Here is a 15,210-nt window from a genome sequence, read left to right as displayed (position 1 = left end):
GCATGAAGACTATTTCAGATGAAGAGAATAGTATGACATCGAAGTGTCCTATCATCAAGAGAAAAGGACACACACTTCAGCTCTTTACAGACACTGTTATAGTTAATATACTGTCACTGAGTATGCCACTTCAAAATACTGTCTCTGTTATTTCCTTACATCATTTTATTTTGTTCTTCTAGGTCACTGGGATGCATTTTGTATGAGATGTGCTGTCTGGATCATGCATTTACTGGACACAATTTTTTGTCTATTGTGCTAAAAATCGTGGAAGGCAACACACCTTCTCTTCCTGACAGATATCCAAGTAAACTGAACACAGTCCTCCACAGGTTTGTTGTTCTCTGGCTTATCATATATGTTCAATTATTTTCAAAATAATTGAGTTAACTTTCTTCCATTAATATTTCAGCATGCTGAACAAGAATCCTTCTCTGAGGCCATCTGCAACAGAGATTCTAAAAATCCCCTACATTGATGAACAATTACAGGTATTTAAAATGAAAAAGCAATAGACATGCACTTAACATGCAAATATGTATGTTGCAAAAATGCACTAAAGTAGAAGAACATTTGATGAGAAGAAATGAGTCCGAGAGGCGTCCATGCAAGTTTGAGATAGAAGTTTTCTTTACAAACGATGGTGGGAAAACACAGCTCTTGTCACCAAACCCTCTAGAAAGGGGATTGGGTGAGTGAGTCTGCTTAGCATGAAATTTTATAAGCAATAAAGAGAGCATTCATTTATATATTGCAAACTTCTGAGATCATTGGGGGTGAGGTATGAGGAATCTCAACTCTGTTCCACTTGGCCAATGGCCAAGAGGTATCCAACTGTTTAATGAAAAACAACACATTCAAGTAAACATCTTGCTTTTCTGATTCATAGTCTTGCTAAAGTGTATATTATTTCTAGGCTTTATGGGAAGAGGGACAGAAATGTTGTTATAACATTTTATGTTGGGACTGTACCAAATATTGGATCATAGATGAAAATGTTGGGTCACTGCGTTACTATAATTTGTTGATTTTGCTGCTGTTTTATTTTTTTAGCAGAATGTCAAATGCAAATTCATAAATATGGCTCTGAAAGACAAGACATTTAATTGTCAGAAAGAAGCTGCACGCATCGTTAATGCTGTGTAAGTACTGCAGTGTTTTTATTAGTAAAAACAGGTTTCAGAGTAACAGCCGTGTTAGTCTGTATTCGCAAAAAGAAAAGGAGTACTTGTGGCACCTTAGAGACTAACCAATTTATTTGAGCATGAGCTTTCGTGAGCTACAGCTCCCTTCATCGGATGCATACTGTGGAAACTGCAGAAGACATTATATACACACAGAGACCATGAAACAATACCTCCTCCCACCCCACTCTCCTGCTGGTAATAGCTTATCTAAAGTGATCATCAAGTTGGGCCATTTCCAGCACAAATCCAGGTTTTCTCACCCTCCGCCCCCCCCCCCCCCCCCCCCCCCCCCACAAACTCACTCTCCTGCTGGTAATAGCCCATCCAAAGTGACCACTCTCTTCACAATGTGTATGATAATCAAGGTGGGCCATTTCCAGCACAAATCCAGGCTTTCTCACCCCCCCCACCCCCGGAAACACACACATGCACACAAACTCACTCTTCTGCTGGCAATAGCTCATCCAAACTGACCACTCTCCAAGTTTAAATCCAAGTTTAACCAGAACGTCTGGGGGGGGGGGGGGTAGGAAAAAACAAGGGGAAATAGGCTACCTTGCATAATGACTTAGCCACTCCCAGTCTCTATTTAAGCCTAAATTAATAGTATCCAATTTGCAAATGAATTCCAATTCAGCAGTTTCTCGCTGGAGTCTGGATTTGAAGTTTTTTTGTTTTAAGATAGCGACCTTCATGTCTGTGATTGCGTGACCAGAGAGATTGAAGTGTTCTCCGACTGGTTTATGAATGTTATAATTCTTGACATCTGATTTGTGTCCATTTAGTCTTTTACGTAGAGACTGTCCAGTTTGACCAATGTACATGGCAGAGGGGCATTGCTGGCACATGATGGCATATATCACATTGGTGGATGTGCAGGTGAACGAGCCTCTGATAGTGTGGCTGATGTTATTAGGCCCTGTGATGGTGTCCCCTGAACCAATATGTGGGCACAGTTGGCAACGGGCTTTGTTGCAAGGATAGGTTCCTGGGTTAGTGGTTCTGTTGTGTGGTATGTGGTTGTTGGTGAGTATTTGCTTCAGGTTGCGGGGCTGTCTGTAGGCAAGGACTGGCCTGTCTCCCAAGATTTGTGAGAGTGTTGGGTCATCCTTCAGGATAGGTTGTAGATTCTTAATAATGCGTTGGAGGGGTTTTAGTTGGGGGCTGAAGGTGACGGCTAGTGGCGTTCTGTTATTTTCTTTGTTAGGCCTGTCCTGTAGTAGGTGACTTCTGGGAACTCTTCTGGCTCTATCAATCTGTTTCTTCACTTCCGCAGGTGGGTATTGTAGTTGTAAGAAAGCTTGACAGAGATCTTGGAGGTGTTTGTCTCTGTCTGAGGGGTTGGAGCAAATGCGGTTGTATCGCAGAGCTTGGTTGTAGACGATGGATTGTGTGGTGTGGTCAGGGTGAAAGCTGGAGGCATGTAGGTAGGAATAGCGGTCAGTAGGTTTCCGGTATAGGGTGGTGTTTATGTGACCATTGTTTATTAGCACTGTAGTGTCCAGGAAGTGGATCTCTTGTGTGGACTGGACCAGGCTGAGGTTGATGGTGGGATGGAAATTGTTGAAATCATGGTGGAATTCCTCAAGGGCTTCTTTTCCATGGGTCCAGATGATGAAGATGTCATCAATATAGCGCAAGTAGAGTAGGGGCTTTAGGGGACGAGAGCTGAGGAAGCGTTGTTCTAAATCAGCCATAAAAATGTTGGCATACTGTGGGGCCATGCGGGTACCCATAGCAGTGCCGCTGATCTGAAGGTATACATTGTCCCCAAATGTAAAATAGTTATGGGTAAGGACAAAGTCACAAAGTTCAGCCACCAGGTTAGCCGTGACATTATCGGGGATAGTGTTCTTGACGGCTTGTAGTCCTGGATTTGTGCAGGAAATGGCCCACCTTGATTATCATACACATTGTGAAGAGAGTGGTCACTTTGGATGGGCTATTACCAGCAGGAGAGTGAGTTTGGTGGGGGGGGGGGGGGCGGAGGGTGAGAAAACCTGGATTTGTGCTGGAAATGGCCCAACTTGATGATCACTTTAGATAAGCTATTACCAGCAGGAGAGTGGGGTGGGAGGAGGTATTGTTTCATGGTCTCTGTGTGTATATAATGTCTTCTGCAGTTTCCACAGTATGCATCCGATGAAGTGAGCTGTAGCTCACGAAAGCTCATGCTCAAATAAATTGGTTAGTCTCTAAGGTGCCACAAGTACTCCTTTTCTTTTTATTAGTAAAAAGTACTACGCAGGAAAGAGTTGCTAAATGCATCCATGTTTTAACATGTATTTAAATTAAACTCATAAGACCAAATTTTTAAAAGGGATCTGTGCTAACAAATGCATATGCTGACGTACACCTACGTTTTTAAAGCACTTTGAGAACTATGGTAAAAAGCGCTGTATGAGAGCGAAGCATTCTTTTTTCTATGTGCAAACCCATAACAGCATGTACACATTGGTTAATTGTGCATGCGCATAGGGTATTTTTACATGCAAATATAGTACCTGTTGTATGTGTAATTAAATTATTCCTGCTCACAATTACAAGTTAATGCACATTTTTTACATGTGGTCCTCAGATCTGTACCTTTTGAAAGATTAGGTCATGATTTGAAGTATGTTATGATTCAGTTATGCATGGTGTAGTTTGTGACTACAGTAATATCAAAGCTTTTTTTCTAAATGGTTTCAAACTGAAGATGTAAACATTTAAACTAATATTCAGGATGCAGGCCTGTAGGATATCATACAGTTGCCTTTTAACTATATTGAGAAATTAATATTAATCATATTTATTAGATCTTATACTAATATGCATTGGACGTAACCTGTCTGAGATAATTCTATGATATTAAAGATATTTAATTTAAACAGTATTAAAGCACAATACTGCAATGATTAGGACAAATTTCAATGCTGATCATTTCATTCTGCCTTCTTATATTACCCCTGTAGTTTCAGTTAGATCTGGCATTCCACTTCACTTCCTGTCCCTAGGGATTTTGTGTCATATTGCTTTGCACTATTAAACAGCTGCTGTTTTCCTGCACAAAGATGGCAGTAATTCACAGCTGGGAGAAGTGATGCACATTCCTTGTCTCGTACTTGCCTCCTGGTTTGTTATGAGGCTTAATTAATTGTTTGTAAATTTCTTTGAGATCCTTAGATAACATGCAATACAGAAGTGCAAGTTATTATTATCCCTTGTAATCATATAATACAAATCAATGGACATAAATATTCATAAAATATTACAGGACGCTTCCATGTGCTTCACATTTATTACTCAGATTTGTTATGGGAACCATGTAAGAGCGAATTCATAGCTCTTCAGAAGAAGTACGGTTGTTTGGTAGTGGAGAGTTGTGCTCCTAAATGTGATCGGCACAATATGCAGGCAAGGTGTTCAGTTTCCAAAAAGTGTTTGAAATGTGTTAGCTGAAATACATACTGAAGCATAAAATATTTGAAATATCAGGGATGCGATTTTCAGTCCTGGCCTTCATTTCGTGGACACAATTTTTCACCTCCATTGAACTGCACACACCATTTTAAACTTAAATCACACTTTTTCTTGGTTATTTATTTGGGGCCAAAAATTGTGGGTGCAGCTTATTATGGGAGCAGTATTACACCTGAAAAATGGAAAATCAACCTCCAAATTTCCCAGTGTTTCCAGGATGGACTGATCACACTTGGACCCTACCATTGAAGGAATACAGTAAGCTCCAAAGATGTTTTAATTGGATCCAGTTTGAATATATTGAAACAGATCACCTTTCTAATTGATATTATGTATGGCAGAATTGGTACATATAGAGAGAGAGTGTGTGTTATTCTGTGGTCAGTAACCTCTTGCATCCATTCAGCATTGATGGGTCTGTGATCTTCCTCAACACAAAGAACAGGTTCTAAGTGTTAACAAGTTCTTTGCATATATCTATAGAGAAATTCTTGATTTCTGTGACAAATAACAATTTACTTTTTGATAAACCTTCCTATAAACATCCATTCCTTTTCCATGTGTCCTTATGCAGTAGAGCTCTTAAAACACTCATTCCTAGGAAAAGGTGTATACAGTTTTGAAGCTTTTCACCTTGCATTTATGTTTGTTCCATATGAAAAGTCAATTTCTCTTGGCAGTGGTGATCTCTGTTTTCAGAGGCCCAGAGTTCCGATAAAATGCAGCACAGTGCAGATCATCTATTTTTGGCAGAGATTAAAAATTTACCCTTAAGCTTTTCAAATTAAAGGCAACTGTTTTTAAAAAACCCTTATCATTAAATATAAACCCTCCCAGAAATATGCTATATTCTGAATCAGTTGGGTTAAGTATTCAGAATATGTATGAAAATAATATGTCTGAATCTAATTACAATAATATATAAAGGTTTTAAATAAAATTCGGATGAGATCATTAAAAATCTGTATTGTGATTGTTGTTAAGCAAAATGCCAAAGAGACAGATTAAAAAAAAACTCTGGAAAGTGTTATCATTCAAAAAGTCAAAGGACAACAATTTAAACTTGAAAGCTATATAATCATAAATTGCTATAAACTTGAAGCTGTATTTCATTTTTGGAAGTCCCTACCAGGAGCAGCTCAATGTACATCTTTCCCAACCACTTTGTCATTCTACATCTGTGGGGTTTTTTACTTTCCATGAATTGCTTATATATCAAGTCCAGCCTAGCTTTAAGTTTTCTAATAAAAGTCCATAATAGTTTACTGCGGTTCTACCCAATTCATAAATTTTAAATATTTAAACAAGCATAAAGCTCTACAAATTCAAATTCAAAACTTGGAAGAAGAATGGCTTTGTTATCCCAGAGGTTTTTGTATTATAAATCCCAGCTCTGTTATAATGCATAAGAAATATGTCTAAATTATTAATTCTTAAAGGATTTGTTCCAAATTGCTTAATAACTGAAATCTTCTTGTCTTTGTCTTCAGTGTCATATGTTTCCCAATACCACTGAGATCCTTCTACTATTTTCCTCCATAGACAACATTTGAGAAATATGGTGAAAATATATCTCCCTGCATTGTAAACATTCTGATGTTTCCCAAGATAGTTCCCCATGGCCTATTATGTGATTTATTGGGGCATAAAATTAAGCTCTTAGATGATCACACATCAAAGTAGATGAAGACTTAGAAGCTAAATCTTGAGAATAAGAGTAACAATTTGAAATGAATACTGCTCACCATAAATTCCAATACTCTAAACTTTGGTTTACATGGGAAGTCATAATGTATGACTGCAGTTGCATTTTTATAGTCACTGTAGGCTGTAAAATAGTCTGGAATCTGTACAGTTTTTTCAAGTATAGGACATGTATTGGTCTCTTGTGTTTATGGATACAGCTGAGGTCTTGAATAGGTGAGTTAGTAATTCATGCTTAACTTTCAGGAGAGGTCTATGAAAACCATTTGAGCCATGAAAAAACCACTACTATTCTGTGGGACCAGGAAATGAATAACAGCAGACAGCATTTACAAGGAAGTAAATGACTATTATAAAAGCTCATTAAAGGAGCCTTAACATTTTCTTCTTTTATACTTCTTCAAAATTGATCATTAAAAAATTCTGGTTGGTATTGTTGTTATCAGTTGATTTAATTTTAAACTAAAAGGCAGAATTTCTGCTTGTGATATTCTGAATGAGACAAGAGACTATAACTTTTGTAGGTGTGCTTCCATATTTATTATTTTAGTAATAAAGTACTGAGAATTTCACTTTGTCTGTCCTCTTATGAAATATTTAAAATGGTGTATGCAAAATGTTCTGGGTTTATAGGTCTACATTTTGCATACTTTCATAATGAAAATAAATCTGATATAACATTACTGTAAGTAAACAAACCGCTGTTTAGTCCATTACATTACCTATGCTTTCCTCATTAATATACTCAAAATGTCAACATCTCAGCATCACATGATGTAATTTTAAATATTGCTGTTTACATTTTTATATAAATAGAGACTTGCATGCTTTTATTTTTAGGCAGAAAAAAGTCCATTTGCAAACTCTGCAGGAACTGTCTGAGGTGCAGAAAATGACTCCACGAGAGCGAATGAGGTTGCGGAAGTTAAATGCTGCAGATGAAAAAGCAAAGAAGCTTAAGTAAGATGTATAACTAACACTGTGTTTTCACCATGCATTCCTTCACCTGTGCAATTTGCCAGGAAAGCAAGAATGAAAACAGTTGACTTACAGACACTCTGCAGGTTCTTCAGCTACTGATGGGTGAATGGTGATTTTACATTGGTTAGATAACAGTAATTGCTGAAGCGGGGGGAAAAGTCAGAGCATTAGCCCAAAACTGTACTTCAGATGCTGACTTTTTTACTAAATAAATGAGTAAGAAATCTTCAGATTCATTTATATAAAAGAAGTTTTTTTTAAATGACTTGTTGAGGCCCCTACTCTGACAAGGCAGCCACCTGGCTTTGACTGGCAGTCCAGTTTGGATGAAACTGTCAGTCATTTTGGCCTCTGGGATTTGCGTAGAGGCAGAAAATTAATAGTTCTCAAAGAAAAGATGTTAGGTAATGGCCTTATTAAGTGAGCAGATACAATGGTGATGGGCATGGTATAAAAACTCTACTTAGAGAGTTTTTCCTGAGACATGATGGGTCATAATAGAGAGTCTTTGAAATACAGTGCATACTCTTCATGAGAGGGACATGAGGAGGACCTTGAAGTGATGATTGAATGCCAAGGCTGGCTCCACCACAAAATAAGGAAGAATTTATTATGTTGCTGATCTGCTCGATTTTTTCCCCAGTAAAAAATTTGCAACTCTTTTTATTTGAAGTGGGGAAAAAAATCATAGCTGCACTGCTTGAATTCATGTTAATATCCTCTTCAAAACAGTCTCTGAAAGTTCAGATTAGATTAACTAATGTATATTTTGTTATTTATAAATGTACAATGGAGTGGTTAATTGTTTATGACCATTGGGATCAGCATCTTAGTCTTGTCGTGCCAAAGCAAGCATGCATCTTAATTTAGTAATGACACCCGATTACAACAAAGACTACAAACAAGAAAATAGCTGCGGTTTTAAATCCCAATTTGAAAAAAATTCTGAATCTCCATTTGTTGTGTCTATTTGACATATATAAAAATTAGTGTAAGGGAGGGGTTAAAATTACAACTGGATTGAAGATGATAATGATGTTACATGGACATGAATTTTCATACCAATAGAAATTGTTCTCCCTGGAAACATAGTCACTGTCAAACAGCTATTGGAATTTCACCATCTCTGCTCCGACTTGTGGCTGTTGCTTAAAATCTTTGATAATATTCTTAACTATGAGAAGCCAATTTGCAAATGTATGGGAAAAATCATAAATAGTAGATTACAGAAGCAACTGAGTATTTTGTAGATTGGGATTAGGAAACAGTATAGAATGGCAGTTTTTTAATTCATGTTTCAGCAGATAAAATAAATCTGTCTCTTCAGTAGCATAAAAAGGATAGTCATCTTCAAAACCCATTCGTAATTATGAAATTAAAACACTTTGGCCTAGATTCCACTGTGGGATATCCGAGCATAGTGTAGAACAAGTGCACCGGGGATAGAAAGTATAGGTATTATAAAAGATACAATTCCATTTCAAGTGGGCTACCTGCAGTCAGCTAATGCAGTTCCAAAAGTGAGTGAGAAGAGAGCATAGCCATGGAGCCCAGAGGATATGCTGAGTTAGCAGATGACTAATACAATCTCCTATGAGGAACATCTGGCACAATGGGCAGAATATGAAAACACTGCCTCTCTTTCCTTGGGGTGAAAACTTCCCTAGAGCATTTGGTGGAACCAAGGCAACAGTATTTAAGTTCTATTGAGTTGACCAGGTTCTTGTATGGAACCAACAATTTGGAACCTCATGGCTCTTTTATACAAAGCAGGCAAGATACATTTTATAAATTCTGTAACTAAGGACTAAACTCTCTACCTAGATGCATCCACACAAGACCCGCTGGATAAATAGAGGCCCTTTGTGCACACCTGAGCATGTGGCCCTATGATAGAATGTACTTTTCCATTTATTTATGTATGTGTAATAAGCAGTAGTACCTTATTGTAGAAGCTCCTGCATGGTATTTGTGATACATAAAATTGAATAAATGTACTCTTTATTTATAGACAACTGGCAGAAGAAAAATATCAAGAAAACCTCAAAAGAATGCAAGAACTGAGGTCCCGTAACTTTCAGCAATTGAGTATAGATGTGCTTCATGTAAGTATGAACTCACCCTTAGGGTGTTTCAGACATACACTCAAACTACAGTACTTTTCAGTTTCTCACACTTCTACAGTATTGTGGGCCAAATCTTGGCCCCAGCTATGTAGTTTGGATTGTGCATAGAAATCTAGAAAACTCAGTCGAACTTGGTTCTGTATTGAGAAAAAGTTCCTTCAGTAACTCAGGTACACTTCAACAGATGTCTTTATCAGTCCCATGGCATCATTTCCTTTTCTTAAACTAATTCTTAAAACCAAACATATGCACTGAAATTTTGGACTCTACTGCCTGCTTCTGCTTCCCCCCCACATGAAGTCATAGTTCAAAATAAATTCATTTTCAAGATAGTGTTAAGACTGTAATCTCTAAAATACCATACTTTGGCAGGGCTGCTGCTTCCTTTTATTTATTTAGTTAAGAAGATTACTTTGAATTTTCCACCCAGACTTTAGTAAGAAGGAAGTCTCAGAGTGTCTCCCCAGGCAAGCTTTTATTTGGTCTGAAGGTATCTGTAAGAGAAAATAAGTCAGTTTAGCACCAGCTCTGCAGCTCATCACAGATGCAGCAAAGATAGTTTGAAAAAGTCAATCCACGCATCCTAGAAATTATGCCTTTTTGTTTAGCGTTTAATAGCTTCTCTCTGGCATGCAAATATGTTTCTGTTTCCCACTGTCTCTAGTGAAATAGTGATGTTTAATCTGTCTTTAAGAAATAACAATTGCTGGTGCTCAGTTTTTAAAAAATGATTTAAAAGTCCTTTTTAAAAAAGTGACTGCTCATTACAAGTACCCAGCAGTTGTATAGATCAGAGTATCTGTTACACTGTGGTCATGCTGAGGTTTCTAACTGATTATATTTACTAATGTTGCTTCAAATAAGGAATCTGATGAGCAGACTTCAAAGCATCTGATTCAGTCTCAGCCAGTTACTGCACTGGACTACATATCCATAGGACATAAAGAACCAAGTGAAAATGAGACACCGGGCAGGCTCTGTATGTCTGAACCTGTGGAGCACGGTAAGGGTTTGAAACTGTATGGCAAGTTAATCCACTTTCTATTTGAAACCTCATATAAACAGGGCAAGGTTTAATTTTTTTCTCCTTTGGTTAACCTATAGCAGAGAAATTTCAGTAAAAATCAATCAGGGTTGCTAAGGAGTTAAAAATCTACAAGAGAAGGAAGGATGGATGCTGAATATGGGACTGCAGTGTAGAAACATGAGGGTTTTATGGTTTTTGAGCCTATGGGAACTGGGAGTATCAAAAGGTGGTGAACTCCACCTCCAAATGAGAGGCTGGGTTAAGAAATGGACAGCTTTCATCTTCACACCTTCAGGTGATTGGTATTGGAACAGCATTATGCTCGGCAGTTATCCTCCCAGCTGCAAATCGACTGTAGGATTATCCTAGGATATGTGCATTTGCTATGTGTGCTGGGATTGTACCCCAAAATTGTATCACAGTGAGAAAAGCAGATGAAAAACCTTTGAGCCTTGCTTGTCTATACTGGCCTAAAATGCTTAGTCACTGTCCTGGGGTCATGAAAATCTATATAACATGTGCTTTGCTTGTGAATGAATGAGCAAAGGGAAAGCTCAGGCTTCCGTACCTGGCACACTGAAAATAAAGTTTTACATAGAATAATGTACTCTCTTTTAGTATAATATTTCTGATAGCACACGCATGTGTTCTGTTTCTTTCTAGAATGGTAACTCACTTTGCTTCTTAATGCTTAGAAAGCAGATCCTGTCTTTTTTTGTGTGCCTATTGTACTGGTGAAAGGTCAAAAATCCTGGGGACCGAAGGCTTCCATTTTTTCACAGGATAGGCATATTATAGCCAGGACAGTGACAGTGCAAGTGTCCAATCCATATGCTTCAACCGTGACCTGTAAGGAATTGCTTCGAGGACCAAAGTAGTTCCGTCTTCATGCTTGTTCAGTCATTGGCCTCTCTGCTGAGACTTCCAACTAGGGGCAATTTGTAGTGGCAGATTTTGTGATGTGGGTGCCTCTCCACTGGGAACAGGACTGAAACAACCAAACTCCAAGTCAAACTGAAGAGATGTGATTTTTGAGGTCAGTGGGCTTTGGATCAGGCCCATAAAGTGTAAAAATAAAAAAAGGAGCATGTATATGAAGTGTTCATGTATTATTTAGGTCTATATCCGAAAAGTTCAAAGGTTTTAATTAAATTATATATCACTTCTGTGATGTACTAACTTCACAAAATCTGACCCATGTGGTTAATGAGAGTGACATATTCACTGTGACTTATAGCCTCTTAAAACAGTGTGTTTGTTAGATATCTCTATATTTATGTAATATTTATACGTAAATGTCTGCATTAAATGTATTAATATTGAAAACTATTGAAACTATTTTCCATTGGTTGCTCTGGGTTTAAATGTTAACTTTTTATTTCGATATATCTAAAAACCTAATTGGGAACATCAAAATTGCTTTTTAAAAAAAATAGAAAATAGCTTTTAATTTTCAATGTGGCGGCATTTATGCCTAACATGGTTGGCTTGCTCTTTCATAGTAACAAGAGAGACACTCTGTGTGAGAGAGAACACAGCTGCTAGAAAGTACGTCCAGGGGAGAGAGACAGTTGCACATAGGAGACCAAAAAGGAGCAATGGAAATGAGGCTGTGAGTGGGAGTGTACCAGGGAAGAAGCAGATGCGGAACAGCATGTGAGCGGGGAGGAAATCTATGTCTATCTTTAGAGTTAATCCGTTAATAAATCTGATGGGTACTTATGATAAGGATTCATTGAGAGCATAGGAACACTACCTAATTTTACACCCCCATCATTCAAAAGTTTGGCCAGCTGCTGTTAATTTTCAAGTTGCAATTTTCTGCTGAAACTATATTTCCACAATAAAATTTATGTTTGTATCAATATACTATAGAGCACAAAAATAAAAAAAAACTTGGAACAAGTTTATACAATGACTTTTTGAGGTTCTTACGCTTTAATTGAAAGTTAATCCAGATGACTGTAGGAAATACTTGTACTCCACTAGGAGAGATCATCCAGTGAGAGTTGGAAGATTTAGTTTAATTAGTACCTCAGCTGTAAGTGGCATGGAGACTCAATCAAATTTTTGAAGTATTAGGTACATCTATTAAAAGCTGGGGGGGGGAACCCAAAGTGTTGAAGTTAATTAAAATTATGAACAAACACAGGATCATTGGTGATCACGAGCTCAGGCATGAAATGAGGCTTCAGCTTGCTAGAGAAATCCACACCAGTTAATTGCTTTCACCGTGAATATAACTTTCATGAAGCGAGCTAGTCTACCTGTGAGTATGCCTGTCAGAATGATTTTCATTTCACTTGAGGCACAGGAATTACCTGCAATTACAAATAACTGACCAATTTCGTCTTCAAGCAATTCTCTTTTTCAGAGGATGAATGGGGTCTAACTAAATGCTCACTGCAGTCTGCAAACTGGTAGCAAGTAGAGCTAGATGCAGAGAAAGCCACACTTCTTAAAATGTCTAACACATTAGTTATCAAGTCGACTCTACATCATGCTACTGTTCAAAATCAGGTTACACACAGATAGTGAATCGTTGTAAAATGACATAATTCTCCAGAACTGTGAAGAAATAATCAGTTTCTTACACTGTCTATAGAAGCAGAGGTGATGTTTGCCTTTTGGGGGCCCTGAGCAGGAATATTTTGGGGTCCCCCTTATCTTTCATCCACCCCCTAAAAATATGTTATCGCCACAGACCAAAAAATTCTCAAAGTAATCTGCTTTTTAAAAAGTCCATGTTAAATAAGATGAACAGTATTTGGGGGTAATGCTAAATCAGGGCCCCCTTTAGCTTCTTGGGGCCCTAAGCAATTGCTTAGTCTGCTTATGCCTAGTGCCACCGCTATATAGAAGGATGCTGATGGCAATTTGAATATTATTTTTAAACAAGAGAAGATTTAAATTAGTTCTCCAACATTCCACTCCTTACTACGCCATCCAGATGAATTATGGAAATTTATTCCTTTCACTTAGGGACCAGGACTGCTGCAGAATCATCTGAGGCTCGCGGGACTGCAGCTGATTCAGAGCATGACTCCTGAACCCAAGTGTTCAGATGTCTACTGCTAAGCTAGAGCGGTTTGTGGCTGCCAGTATGCCTTGACATTCTGTCATTTTCCCCTATCTACTTCAGTGGCTTTGTGCACATATTCTGTACCACCCTCTTTTACTCAGCAGAGAATGCAGAATGCAACTAAAGAGAAAAAAATATGGGCTCTAGCTTACAGAAAGCACTTTGAAAATCTTATACAAATATATTGGTTAAACTTGAGTAGACAGGAATTCAGTCTTAGGCTGATAGGCAGTAAAAGCGACAAATGAGGTGAATCACAAATTATACTGATTTTCTTTTAATGAGCCAAGTTCTTTGCTCCTGTGCAAAGGAGATAAAGGGACGAAGTTGTGTCTGTAACAAGCATATCTCCAGAACTCTGATATTTACTCCTCTTTGTGCACTGGGAGGCAAAATTTGGCATTGCCGACATATGCAAGTTTCTACAAATGGGAATACAGGCTAGAAAAGAGTCTGGCTTCTGGGAAGCAATATTAGGCATACTGACCCCAGAATGAGAGAATCTTCACTGTATATACTATGCAGAATTTATTTCAACTACCTGCTAGAATCTGCATCTGTGTCCCGCTCCCTTTGCAGTCAGTTTGCTGGCAGAGATGGGAAGCATTTGAAACCTGCCTGCGATGGTGTTGTCAAGGTTCACTGGAAAGCCAGTAGGGAGTGGACTGGTCTCTCTTTCCCTGAATCATTAACCGGCAGGCTTAGGAGACCTCATTCTGATGTAGTAGCTCTCAGCATTAGTAAGTTGGGTGGTTTATGGACAGATGTGTTTGTATTCCATTGAATCTGCAGGTTGTAGGATTCTGCCAGTACAGCCCCAATATGTAGGTGCATTTTTGTGCCCATGCTGTAGTAGAAGATTTAGCCATTTTGACCAATTTTATTTAAAGGTTTGCAGTGTGTAAAATATAGTGCTTACCCTGGTAGGTGTTCAGTGAGAGTGCCCTGCAGCCAGTGGAAGTTAACAAAACTATCAGAAGACATTTTTTTTTAATTTTTAAATTTTTTAAATTTTTTTAATTTTTTTTTAAATTTTTTTAAAAATTTTAAATTTTTTAATAAGTGTTTTTCGTCACTAAAATTCATGCATCTTCACTCACCAGTCTGGGTTAACAGGTTGTTTCCTCTTTCTACCAGGAGGCAGCAGAGTCACACAAGAGAGCAAAATAATTTGCTTTGGGGTATTTTACTGAAAGAAACATTGTTATTAATTATTGATAGTTACACCAATTCAGCCAGCTGTAGCCAGGCCAGTGTAGATCAGCTGCATCCTTGCCCACTCAAAAGTGTAGAATTTGCTGAATAAGTGCAAAGGATTTATGATTTATAAAACAATAATTAATGAGTAATAAAACAACTTTTTTATTCTTGAAATTGTTTCCATGTAACATAGTTTTCTTCTGAGCTGATACTTTTAGTATTGATAATGTCTTCCAAGTTCAGTGCCCAGTTAACTTGGATAATTGGAGATTATTGGAAAGCAGTATAATATAGTTGAATTTAGTATTCAGTGAGAAATGTTGATGTTCTGATCATATTTTTCTGAGAAGTAAGGAGTCATTCATCATCTGAATACTTTAAAACAGGCTAGGCAAAGCAGCTGAGAATATTTTGCATTGTCAGATAATCTCCTAGGATTTT

General features: G+C 37.8%; 1 protein-coding gene across 6 annotated transcripts in view; it reads left to right on the top strand.

Annotated features, from left to right (window-relative positions):
* Positions 1-15,210, top strand: part of NEK11 (NIMA related kinase 11) — a 166,700-nt gene that overhangs the window by 81,724 nt on the left and 69,766 nt on the right. For 4 of the 6 annotated variants that reach the window (XM_048838753.2, XM_048838756.2, XM_048838752.2 and 1 more), the window contains exons 7-12: positions 183-332; positions 413-491; positions 1,054-1,142; positions 7,194-7,313; positions 9,346-9,439; positions 10,325-10,463. In XM_048838753.2, coding sequence (XP_048694710.1) covers positions 183-332; positions 413-491; positions 1,054-1,142; positions 7,194-7,313; positions 9,346-9,439; positions 10,325-10,463 — 671 coding nt within the window. Of the gene's footprint in view, positions 1-182; positions 333-412; positions 492-1,053; positions 1,143-7,193; positions 7,314-9,345; positions 9,440-10,324; positions 10,464-11,989; positions 12,394-15,210 lie in introns of those variants that run through there. The other 2 variants (XM_048838758.2, XM_048838755.2) reach the window with 2 other exon arrangements.

This window comes from Caretta caretta, chromosome 2 (assembly GCF_965140235.1).
Source record: "Caretta caretta isolate rCarCar2 chromosome 2, rCarCar1.hap1, whole genome shotgun sequence".
NCBI classification, from domain to species: domain Eukaryota; kingdom Metazoa; phylum Chordata; order Testudines; family Cheloniidae; genus Caretta; species Caretta caretta.
This window is presented reverse-complemented; position numbering and strand designations above follow the sequence as displayed.